This window comes from Pyrenophora tritici-repentis, chromosome 3 (genome assembly GCF_003171515.1).
Source record: "Pyrenophora tritici-repentis strain M4 chromosome 3, whole genome shotgun sequence".
NCBI classification, from domain to species: Eukaryota; Fungi; Ascomycota; class Dothideomycetes; order Pleosporales; family Pleosporaceae; genus Pyrenophora; species Pyrenophora tritici-repentis.
In genome coordinates this window covers 2,493,440-2,505,417 of record NC_089392.1, presented here as the reverse complement: position 1 = coordinate 2,505,417, position 11,978 = coordinate 2,493,440, and the positions used below count along the sequence as shown (strand labels likewise).

The following is an 11,978-nucleotide window of genomic DNA, read 5'->3' as shown; positions in this document are numbered from 1 at the left end:
AAGATTAACAGAGGCACGGCAGTCGACAGGCTACAGTAGCTCTCCCGTTGCATTCGGCGCTTGTGGCCTGCGCTGCGAGCCTAATTCTCGCGACCCTCGCTCACCACCCGACTCCTCTCCTTCTTCACCCCACAGTGGATATCCTAGCTTTGCTATCATAGCTCGGCGTGTGGCTTTCGCGTCTCCTATCTCTCTTCCTCTTTGTTTCTCTTCCCTTTCCTAGTGCTTTCGGGTCTGTAGAGGTAGCCTTACTCGTGCTTTCCATTTCGACTTTCCTTGCCGCCTCCACCCAGCAGCTCTCACCCCGCCCGCACTTAGCCACCTTCCGCGTGGTCAGTCGGCGTCGTATTACTGCATCGCCGTCCCGGTCGCATCAGAGGCCGACCTTTCGCAACTGCCACTTACTCACCCGCGCCTGCACGCGACATCTGCCTTGTGCGCATCCTCGCGACAGCCATGGCCGACCAACAGAACCCCGGGGCACAGCTCCCCCCTCCTCCTCAGGCTGGCGCGCCCGGCTACGAAAATCAGGGCCAGCCTCAGCAGCACATGCCGCCGCCGCCGCTCGCGCCTGTCATCATTCCGCAGAACAACAACCCCATCCCCACGGCCATCAGCTCGCCCATGTCAGGCAACCCCATGTCCCCGACCAGCGGCCAGCCCGGCTACGTCCCTCGTCGCGCTGCCCCCGAGCCGAACAAGCGCGCGCTATACGTTGGTGGACTGGACCCCAGAGTTACCGAGGACGTTCTTCGTCAGATTTTCGAGACGACTGGCCATGTCCAGAGCGTCAAGATCATTCCAGACAAGACTGCAAGTTCTCCTTCTGTAAGATAACACTCCGCATCCGCTGCATAACTCTTGACAGCTTTGTGGCGCGGGCCGGGCTTATCTTGCAATTGCTGCAACATTCGTGTGCCGCTGACCGCTAACAGTTCAACTCCAAGGGCTTCAACTACGGTTTCGTCGAGTATGACGACCCGGGCGCGGCCGAGCGTGGCATGGCCACCCTCAATGGCCGTCGCATTCACAACAATGTAAGTCGTGCAGCCGTTGAAGCTATGACATGACTGGCGTGATTTCTGACTCAGGCTAGGAAATTCGCGTAAACTGGGCTTACCAATCTAACAACACAGCCAAGGAAGACACGTCTAACCACTTCCACATCTTCGTTGGTGATCTGTCCAACGAGGTCAATGATGAGGTTCTACTCCAGGCTTTCTCCACCTTTGGACCCGTCTCTGAAGCCCGCGTCATGTGGGACATGAAGACGGGTAGATCGCGCGGCTATGGCTTCGTCGCTTTTAGGGATCGCGCCGATGCTGATCGTGCTCTCAGCTCCATGGACGGAGAGTGGCTTGGTTCCCGCGCCATCCGCTGCAACTGGGCCAACCAGAAGGGTCAGCCATCCATCTCGCAGCAACAGGCCATGGCCTCAATGGGCATGACGCCAACCACTCCCTTTGGACACCATCACTTCCCCACCCATGGCGTCCAGAGCTACGACATGGTTGTCGCCCAGACTCCCGCCTGGCAAACTACGTGCTACGTCGGCAACCTCACCCCTTACACCTCACAGTCCGATCTAGTCCCTCTCTTCCAGAACTTTGGTTATGTCACTGAGACGCGCTTCCAGTCGGATCGTGGGTTTGCCTTCATCAAGATGGACACGCATGAGAATGCCGCCATGGCCATCTGCCAGCTGAACGGCTACAACGTCAATGGCCGTCCTCTGAAGTGCAGCGTAGGTTGAATCGTCTCTCTTTTGTTATTTCTTAGCTCACATTTTCTATCTAGTGGGGCAAAGACCGTCCTCCGACTGGCCAGTTTGAGGGCTACTCGCCCGCTGGCGGTCCCAACTCAGCTTACCCTCAAACGCCCAGCGCGTACTTTCCTCAGTATGGTGGTGGGCCACAAGGTGGTCCCATGTCACCCTCAGGTGAGCGGCACCGGAGGAAGCTGCAGTATCGAAACAAGCAATCTAATGCGCGGGCAGGACCTAGCCCCGGCGGACAACCTTTCGCGCAGCAGCAGCAGGCCTTTGGCAACCCCGGCATGCCCTACCAGCAGCAGATGCAGCAACCGGGCAGCGCTGGTGGCTATGGTCGTGGTGCTCCTCAGCAGCCGCAGTGGGGTCAATCTCCTCAAGCCGCCTTCAGCCAGAACGGCTTCGGCGGATACCAGGGCTAAACAGCCTACGTGCTCTGTTGAGCACCGTGCCATGTACTGTTTTGACACGCCTGTTTGTTTACAAGGGCGCTCTTTTGGATAGCTCCGATTTCTCGGTCATATCTCATCAGCTATCTGGTTTTATGTTCTTAGGGAAGTCGTTATTTTAGTCTCGTTGTCCAAAATGGTGTGAGGGTTGCTGTCTTACGGTATGGCTGTGTACCACAAAGTACACTTTTCGAGGAATATGGTTTTACGGTCGTTTGCGGGGTTCAAAATGAATCTCCTTTCTAGTGTTAGCATTTTCTTTTGAACCAGGCCTCGGCTTGTCGACTTTACCTCTTCACTATCTTGTTATGACGTTCAATCCTTTTATTGATACCAAAAAACAGGATGTTTTCTCTTTGTGGTGTTATACTGCTGGCCAGGGTCGCCACCGTTTCTGCTTATGGGTGTGGCATTCGACGAGATCTCCTGTATGATGTTGTCTAATCTAGATGATATTTTGCATCTTTTACCGCATGCACGGCTTTTACGACTGGACGATATGGATCATGAGTATCGAGATGGGCGCAGTATGCGGTTGGCGATATAAAGACTATGATTCTGCCAACGGGCGCATACATTATGTTGGGGATATGACGACACGAATCACGATAATTGAACCGGGCGCATACATTAGCAGGTCGCAGAGAAATGAAGACAGGCTGATGTTGCGTATTTACCCATAGTTAATAGAAGTAATCTGAGCACATCTAAGTAATTACAAACCGTACTTGACTTGCAAACATTGATCGAAAGTCGATACTACGAAGAGCCACGTCTTTTCGATGACGTTGGTGCTCTGATCGGTGAATCGACGGTACTATGCACTAGGTACCATGTGCCTTAAGCCGCTGTCAACTCGCCTGGAACGTGTACCTGCGTCATGGTTTAATTCTCCGAGTTGGGGCCTGCAAGTTGTATCAGCTACTAAGTTGAAAAGACCGCAGAAGCGCCGGCATCTTGACGTGGTAGCTTGCACGTGATACAGAGAGGTGAAGTACGCGAATGAGACAGATTGAGATGGATCTGGAGTTCGATACCGTTAATGTGGGCCAAACTGGAGGAAAACAACAAGCATCGTCACCCACCCGAATCACTATTGTTAAGTTTTGCTTTCACGTGACACTCTAGAAAATCCCAATTGAGAGGTCGCGTCGCGTTTTGTGGATCGGCTACACACTAAGGGCAACATTCCATCACGGCACCCCCACCGCGCCATAGGGCATGCACCCTCTCGACACAATCTCACTTATCTTTTCTTTTTTCGGTGCGCTCTTTGTTTGCTGCATGCTTTCTATCCTTGCCAGGAGAGGTGCGTCGCTTAAACCGTACAATCCAAAACGGTCGCCGCTCTCTACGCCACAACCCGGCCGGACGCACTTGCCACTAACACGGCCCTCCCAAACGCATCTCCCTCGTACGCGCTTCTCGACCGCACCACTCAAGGTTCCGAACGCGACAACCTCACCGCAACCCTACTTCGGATACCTCGCTACTCGCCCACACACCACCATGTCCATGTTCAAGCAAGCTGTGCAGGATTATGACTCCGTCGCGTCCACCTCGCCGCCAAACAATGCCTTCAAGCAATCGTCGATAGGAAATACTTTCAAGGCGCGTCCTTTGGGGAATGGGATAAAACAAAACGATGCGGGGCCGCCGCAGCGGCCATTGGGTGCCGGCACAAAGGACATCGGCACAAAGGGCATCAAGAGGACTTCAAATGGCTCCGCCAAGCCATTGGGATCTGAAGAGGATGTATTCGAGTACCCCACGCTTAATATCGCCGGCATGGAGAAGGAGAATGAGCTGCCCGCGTCTTTCCACACCAGCACCACCGGTAGTCTAGCAACGGCGCTGTTCGACGAGGACGACTTCGATAGCGATGTGGATCTGGACGTTGAGGATCCGGCGACAAAAGGCACTGTTACTTACCCCACATTACCTAGTGCCTCGTCTACTGGGTCAAGAGACTCTGGATACAATTCACGGATACAGACAGCAAACATCAAACCCGAGACGAAGAGTAGCCAGTCGGTACCCTGGTCGTCTTCTCCACCCGAACATTTCAAGGCACCTGTAAAGTCCGAGCCTTTGAAGACAAAGCGAAGAAAGCTACCGTGGCCATCGGACCAGAAGACACAGTCCATACAAGAAGAAGATGAAGCTGAAGTAGAACGACAAGCTGCACGCCCTAGTAAACGCCCATCAACGGAAGCTGACAAGGTTATCTCAACACCAAAGCCCAAGTCGGAATACCTCTGGAACACTACAGCCAGTGCTATCAAGCAGCAGCAAAAGAATCTGAGGGAAACCAAAGCACAGGCGAAGATCAGCCAGAGCACACAAGACGATGCAAAGGAAGCCATCAAGAAGAAAAACAAGAACGCCGTCCATAAGATCTTCCTGAGTGAAGAGCAACAAAATGTACTAAACCTTGTGACGGAGTACAAGAAGAGCGTGTTCTTCACTGGTTCTGCTGGTACGTGACTTGAGCGTTGAAACAAATACATGTACTGACTGCGACAGGTACTGGTAAATCAGTCCTACTTCGAGAGATCATAGCGGCTTTGCGACGAAAGTACGTTCGTGAGCCAGACCGAGTAGCTGTGACTGCATCAACAGGTCTCGCTGCTTGCAACATTGGTGGCGTCACCCTGCACAGCTTCTCCGGTATCGGTCTTGGTAAGGAACCGGCTGAGGATCTAGTCAAGAAGATTAGACGCAACCAGAAAGCAAAGCAGCGGTGGATGCGTACCAAGGTGTTGATCATGGATGAAGTCTCCATGGTGGACGGCGATCTGTTTGACAAGCTGGAGCAGATTGCACGCACTATCCGCAATAACGGCAGACCATTTGGCGGTATCCAACTCGTCATTACGGGTGACTTCTTCCAACTACCTCCTGTTCCAGACCATGGGCGGCAAGCAAAGTTTGCCTTTGACGCGGGGACCTGGACCACAAGTATCGAGCACACTATTGGCCTGCATCACGTGTTCCGTCAGAAGGATCCAGTATTTGCCGGTATGCTCAATGAAATGCGAGAGGGTCGATTAACACCCGAGTCAATCGCACGGTTCAAGAAGCTGGAGCGCCCTCTGCCAACAACCGACGAGAGCGTCGAAGCAACAGAATTGTTCCCCACACGTCAGGAGGTCGATCGTGCAAACAGTTCTCGCATGCTCCAACTTCACGGCAACACATTTACCTTCGACGCCCGTGACGGCGGTACCATTCAGAACAAGGAAATGCGAGACAAGCTTCTACAGAACTGCATGGTCCCAGAGCAGATACATCTGAAGAAGGGTGCGCAAGTGATGCTGGTCAAGAACATGGACGATACGTTGGTCAACGGCTCGCTCGGCAAGGTAACCGGATTCATGACGGAGCAAATGTTCAACATCTACAAGGACGACGAAGAAGCCTTCCTCGAGGCCGGCCCATCGGAAGCTGCCCTGAAGGTGGAAATGGGAAAGGCCACGCTCGGAATCAACACCAATCAGGTGTATCCAGTAGTGCGCTTCGCCATCGCCGATGGCACAACACGCGATCTACTCTGTAAGCGCGAAGACTGGAAGATTGAGCTCCCCAACGGCGAAGTGCAAGCCTCGCGCTCCCAGATCCCACTCATCCTCGCCTGGGCGCTCTCAATTCACAAGGCGCAAGGTCAAACCCTGGAGCGCGTCCGCGTCGACCTTGGCCGTGTGTTCGAGAAGGGTCAGGCGTACGTTGCGCTCTCCCGTGCGACGAGCATGGCGGGTTTGCAGATCCTCCGCTTCGATCCTAGGAAGGTGCTTGCGCATGAGAAAGTGAGGCTGTTCTATAGCAGTTTGAGCACGGCGGAGCAGATTGAGGGCAAGGCGAAGAGTAAGACTATTCTGGGTAAGATGCAAGCTGCCAAGGCGAAGAAGAGCGGTGATGACTAGTAGAAAGTGTTATGAGAACGGCTTTGACTGTTTATGACTTTGCACGCATTTGTAGGTGTTCAGTTGATATTTGGGGCGTTCTTTCTTTCGGGTCGATGTATGGTAGGGCGACGTGGAATGGATGCAGCATGAGACAGGCGTATAAGGTGATGTGTACATGATAGATACGAGGTTAGTGTATTACGCATAGGGCGTGTAAAGATTATTGGTATTCCCACCTCAACGCTTAATCTGTGTTTGTTATCTTCATTCCTTTCATACTTAGTTCACTTATGTATAGATGTCACCATTATCGAGATGTGTATCCTATACCACACACCGTAGCTCCTACCTCGAGACGTCTCCTAAGCGCTCTGTTGCGAGTCACGCGTTCCTTCGTGTTAAAGAGGCGCAGACAACGCGATGCAGCATCGGATGTTGACCTCAAGAACGGGATAGCAACCCCCAAGCCGTCGTTCCAAAAGGCGAGTCACCAGCACTCAAGTACCCTAGCAATATCGTCTTCGTCGCCCCTATCAGGTACGTGCTCCAGCTCCCTTCAACAATACCCAAGCACCAGCGCTAGCAACCACTAAACCGGCAGCGCCGGTTGCTTAGATACGCAGCCTACCAGCCTACCAAACCGCGCACGTAAACAAACAAACAAACTTGGGTGATAAACAATAAACATTAGATAGTAGTGCCAAAGGTTGTTTATTACATCAGCCACAATCGATAGAACGGGTGTGCTATTGTAGGTCAAGAAAGACCGTGTATCCCTCCCTTCCTTACCATGAAGCGGGATGTGCGAGACGGGAAGGCTAGAACCGAGGTTCCGTTGGAAAGGAAAGGGTGGCACCTAGAGGCGGTCAAGTAGAGGTTAGGCCGAACTTCACCGCTTGGAGCGTGAGTGAGAGGGACGGACGAAGCTGCGGCTACAGGTACGCGGCGAGGCTACGCGGTGAGACTACTTACGCAAGCTACGCACGGACTGCTTTTGTGTGTGCTTGAGAAACTTTACCGCTTTTAGGTGGGGTTTCTTTCTGAGCGCGGGGGGTTTGACCGAGTGGATGCGTGAGTGTGTGTGTAAGGAGGCATGTTGGTTTTGATGTGGGAGAGGGACGTGGTAGGGATACAACATGGAAACGTTTGGAAATTTCAAATACAGTATTTGTGATGATGCCGACGGAACGGGAGGCGAATCATCAGCTTAACTAACCCGGCAGTTGGTAAACGGACGAGCATTTTGTATGATGACATGGACTGAGGATGCGTGAGGTGAGGTATTTGTTGCTCAAGCCAACCAATCGTTTTCGCTGGTCGCGCCGAAGAGCTTACCGAGTTTTTAGCTCCAGGTACCTGGGTTGTTGCATTGGTTGTAAATTTCCGAAATAGGACAGACTTTTTTGGTGGAGCCTAAGGTTATGCTGGAGCAACTGTAGCGCGGTTCTTGTTGAGTGCGAGAAAGGCGATTATCTGTCCTCTTTCTGCTGGAAGAGAGAGAAGGTTCTGGCCGCTACCAAGGGAATGGATTCGGCTGGTTAGGGCAAGGGCTTACCTTACGGAGGGCGGGTGTTGAGTGGATGGATTGGATGATATTGGTGGTGGTCGAAGGGCGAGCTGTAGGTATAGCATGTCGTTGGGCAAATGGCGAGTTAGGCTCGCAAACAAACTTGGTCGAGTAATTGCATGAAGTGACAGCCTGACAGTCTGACAGATTCCAAAGCCACAGACATGCAGTTCCTCAGGCACAGTGGGGAGGGTATTGTATCTACACCATACGATATGGCGGTCAAGTCATTAGCCGACCACGGGAATCACATACCCCTGCATGGTAATGCAAGCAACACATTGGCACGAATTGGCAGCAATGCGTACGATGACGTGGGGGCAATGGCGCATAAATAAGGACTTGTCCTGAAATATGACCTTGGGCAAGCATATGGTGCGGCAGAGAGGCAATCGGGGTCTTGGTAACGGCCAAATTTACGGCGTTCATAGGCGTGATTGGGACGTTTTGCGTCGTTTGGGGTGCAGGGAGTGGTGCGGGCGTTCCTAGTGTGGAGCGTGCACGTGATATGTGGAGAGGAGGCGCTAGGCTCGATTGGAGCTATTTCAGGGTCCTCCTAGGTTCGGCGTCGGCGTCGGCCAGGGATCATGGCAGCCAGAGAGGGACATTAGAAGCAGCAGGACTGACGGTTTGACATATGGATACCTACATTGACGTACATGTTTGCAGTGTAACAACTAAAGTGTCACTGACAGTGGCTTGGTGGTGCTTGAGTGCGTGAGAGGTGTCTTGTCAGTGTTGGTGTGTGTGGTGTGGTGTGGTGTGGTGTGGTGCACTGAGTCGCGGTTGCTTTGTCGGGTGGGCGCGCCTGCCCCAGACGTCGATAGCGGGCATGGCGGCGGCAGGTACCAACGCCTGGCCGCTCCTCCGCGCTCAAGTCGCAGCTCCTTTCGCATCGTGAGCAACCTCCGACTCTCTCAGCTCCAACTGCAGCTGATCTCGCACACTATTTGTCGCTCCCGCATGTGACCGGCCTCGCTTTAAACAACTTGGCCGTCTCTGGCCAGTCATCGCGTTGCGAAAGTAAAGTTGCCGGCGGCTGAAACGCTGCAAGGTGCATCGTGCGTCGAGCGGTTGGGACACGGCCCAGAACAACACGAGCACCAGACTATTCCCCTGCGTTGCTTGGCTCCACCTCGGCCTCACAAGTTGTCGCCATAGACTATGTATACGCCCGCGCCCGCCCACACTGAATGAGGACCGCACCACGCTTAACCCGCAAAAGCCCCTACAAAGAAGACATCATGACCGACCACCCTGCCCCGATGCCGCCCCCAAGCCCAAGACGTCCAGCACCTTCTCCGCCCACAAAAGCTCAAAGTCTCCCTACACTACGCCATACTAGCTCGACCCAGCAACAGCAGCAGCAGCAAATCACCATTACTACCAAGACGGCTGTCACTGTTCCCGACGCCACCATGGGAAAAGGAAGTGCTGAGAATATCCTCTCTTCTCGCAGGCCATCTACTCCACGCGCCCAGACAGACCCCCAGCCAAGCACCTTGTCTTCTCTGCCCTTCATGTCGTCGCTTTCCACTCCTACCACGAAGCCCCGGAACCGCTCGCCCTATGCTCGCTCTCACCTTCGCTCACACAGCGGGTCCGCGCTGCCAAACGCGCCTCCCATGACGCGCGCTCATTCGCTGCCCACCGTCATGCAACCCATTGGCAACCTCAAGCTCTCATCCGCACCTATGCCACTGGCCCGCCCCGCCTCCCCTCTGCGATCACCGAAACTGAGCCGGAGCCCGCGGGCACTGGAGCCACGGCCACACCCTGAGCGATATGGCTCGGGCAACCGCCCGGCCTCCATCGGCTCTTTCGACGGCGCACCGAGCGTTTGCGACATCTCCGAGGATGCCGAGCTAGAGCTTACGCCCCGCGTAGGCAACACCGTATCCAGTCTCTACAGCAGCACGGGTTCGCTCTCCAGACGCCGTCGACCGGCTTCTCCTCTCTACCAGGTCTCTGTATCCTTTGGTACACCCCCTACCAGCAACCCCTCTGGCAGCCAGCCCACTTCGACAGCATCGTCACCCTTGTTTGCGCCTGCCAGGTTCAACGAGAACTACCCGTCGTCGCTGGCTTCATCGTCGGTCCCGTCTACTCCGACTTCGATGCGCTCTCGCAGCCCTTCCATCTCATCACTCGAAACTATTGAAGACAGTCCAGATGCCGAGGAGGAGGCCATAGAGGCGGATCGTATCAGGAAGCTCAAGGCCGCAGCTGACCGTGAAGACGGTGGAGAGGGTCGAAGGTCCAGCCTGGACGTACCCGAAGGACGTGGACGTAGTCTCGGTTTTGGCAAGAGGGATTCGAGGAAGAGGTGGAGTGTCTGCGGAGCCGAACGACGACAAGACCTGGATCTTGAGACAATCTGGGAAGACTGATTCACACCCAGACCATGCGGTCACGGGTTTCTTGGCATTTTGTTGGCGTTATTGCATATCTTGGAGCATCCTACTTTCAGCGTGTGGAGTTTTGGAGCCTGTCTTGCTGCAGTCTCACCCCGGTCTTTCGTTAGGGCTGGTTCGCGTCTTGTTTTTTGTCTTTTACGTTACGATCGTCCAACATTCAGCAAGCCTCGGTCTAGGCGCAGTCGACGATGTGGGTCTGTATGTTTTTTGTTTTTACGCATATGCGGTATGTTACATATCGACGACGACACATGGTCAGCAACATGATACCCTCCTCGACAGGAGCTGTGATTTTGCGCAGCAGTTATGGAGTCTGTCCCTCAATCCGGCATACACTTGGTAGCCCATCCGAATACAATACTTTATTAAAAATCCTTGTCGTCTCTCTATTTCTATGTGAAGAATTTGTTTTCTCCTCGGCTGGTGGTCAGTTTTGCCTCGTACTTCCACTTTGGGAAGTCGTAACAGCCAGCCAATGACATCACACTAGGAGCTTGAAGCTTTGCTAGTGGGGTCGGGGAACGCGACAGCCCCTCGACTCAACGCTGACAGATTTTGCAGGAGTAGACGTATATAAGTCGCCAGAATTTGCTCTGTATTCTCCATCGAACAACACCGCAACAACACCGCAAAGATGATCAACCTCGGAATCATTGGAACCAACTGGATCACCCACTCCTTCGTCGAGGCGGCCCACGCTACCGGAAAGTACAACCTGACCGCCGTCTACTCGCGCAAGGAAGAAACAGCAAAGGAATTTGCATCCAAATACACCGACAAACAAATCACCACCTACACGGACCTAGAAGCTCTCTCCCGTTCCTCCATTGACACAATCTACATCGCAAGCCCCAATATTTTCCACTACGAACAAGCCAAGCTCTTCCTCTCGGTCGGCAAAAACGTCATTGTCGAGAAACCCAGCTGCAGCACAGTATCCGAGCTCAAAGAACTCTTCGCCCTCGCAAAGTCAAACAAAGTCGTCCTAATCGAAGCCTTCCGCCACATCCAAGAAGCCAACTTCAAACTCCTAAAAAGCAAGCTCCCCGACCTTGGTCCCATCTACGGCGCGAGCATCACCTTCGCCCAGTACAGCAGTCGCTACGAAAAAGTACTCCAAGGCGAAGTGCCCAACATCTTCAACCTAGAGATGGGTGGCGGCGCCCTCGTAGACCTAGGCGTCTATTGCGTAGCCGCCGCCATTGACCTCTTCGGCGCACCGCAAGACGCACAGTACTGGCCCGTTAAAATCGCCACGGGCGCAGATGGCGCTGGCCGTCTCCTTCTCACGTACCCCAACTTCACCGTCCATCTGTGCCACTCCAAAATCTACAATTCTGACGCCCCGACGGAGATCTACGGCGAAAAAGGTACGTTGGCAATCAAGACGGTGACGGATATCGACGACGTGGTGTTTTGGGATCCGAAGACTAAGACGAAGACGTCCGTGGAGAGGGTCAAGCAGCCGGAGAAGTTGAACTTGATCGAAGAGGCGAGGGCTTTTGCGGGGATTCTGGAGGGAGGGGATATGGAGGAGGTGGAGCGGTTGGAGAGGCATAGTAGGGATGTTTTGGCGGTGTTGGAGAAGGTGAGGAGGGATAATGGGTTGTTGTTTGCTGGGGGTTTGTAGGGAACTGGCGAGGTAGGGGTTGATGGACTAGATGATTTCTCCATGTAGATAAGTTAGAAGGATGTCACGTGAATATATGATGTGGATAAAGTCTCTTGTTTGAAGTTCCCTCTGTCGTTGTAGACGAGAGGTGTGAAATTGGTTGTTTGATATCATTGGTCTGCTTCCAGCTTCGTTCTTCTCCCCTCTCTTCCTCAAAAGCCCACACCTAGAAGTACAAAATCGCAAGATTGGTATAAACA

General features: G+C 53.5%; 4 protein-coding genes across 4 annotated transcripts; all 4 read left to right on the top strand.

Annotated features, from left to right (window-relative positions):
• Positions 1-456: 456 nt before the first annotated feature.
• PtrM4_083190 (RNA-binding protein (RRM domain)) lies at positions 457-2,190 on the top strand (the record flags this gene model as incomplete). Its single annotated transcript, XM_066106568.1, has 5 exons — positions 457-828; positions 936-1,037; positions 1,097-1,744; positions 1,798-1,939; positions 1,997-2,190. 5 exons carry the CDS (start codon positions 457-459, stop codon positions 2,188-2,190), a joined length of 1,458 nt encoding a protein of 485 aa, XP_065963506.1.
• Positions 2,191-3,726: 1,536 nt separating this feature from the next.
• On the top strand, positions 3,727-6,155 carry PtrM4_083180 (DNA repair and recombination protein pif1, mitochondrial precursor; the record flags this gene model as incomplete). Its single annotated transcript, XM_001940363.2, has 3 exons — positions 3,727-4,696; positions 4,744-6,096; positions 6,148-6,155. 3 exons carry the CDS (start codon positions 3,727-3,729, stop codon positions 6,153-6,155), a joined length of 2,331 nt encoding a protein of 776 aa, XP_001940398.2.
• Positions 6,156-9,107: 2,952 nt separating this feature from the next.
• Positions 9,108-10,079, top strand: PtrM4_083170 (DUF3984 multi-domain protein; the record flags this gene model as incomplete). Its single annotated transcript, XM_001940364.2, has 1 exon — positions 9,108-10,079. One exon carries the CDS (start codon positions 9,108-9,110, stop codon positions 10,077-10,079), a length of 972 nt encoding a protein of 323 aa, XP_001940399.2.
• Positions 10,080-10,740: 661 nt separating this feature from the next.
• PtrM4_083160 (oxidoreductase) lies at positions 10,741-11,736 on the top strand (the record flags this gene model as incomplete). Its single annotated transcript, XM_001940365.2, has 1 exon — positions 10,741-11,736. One exon carries the CDS (start codon positions 10,741-10,743, stop codon positions 11,734-11,736), a length of 996 nt encoding a protein of 331 aa, XP_001940400.1.
• Between the last annotated feature and the right edge of the window lie 242 nt (positions 11,737-11,978).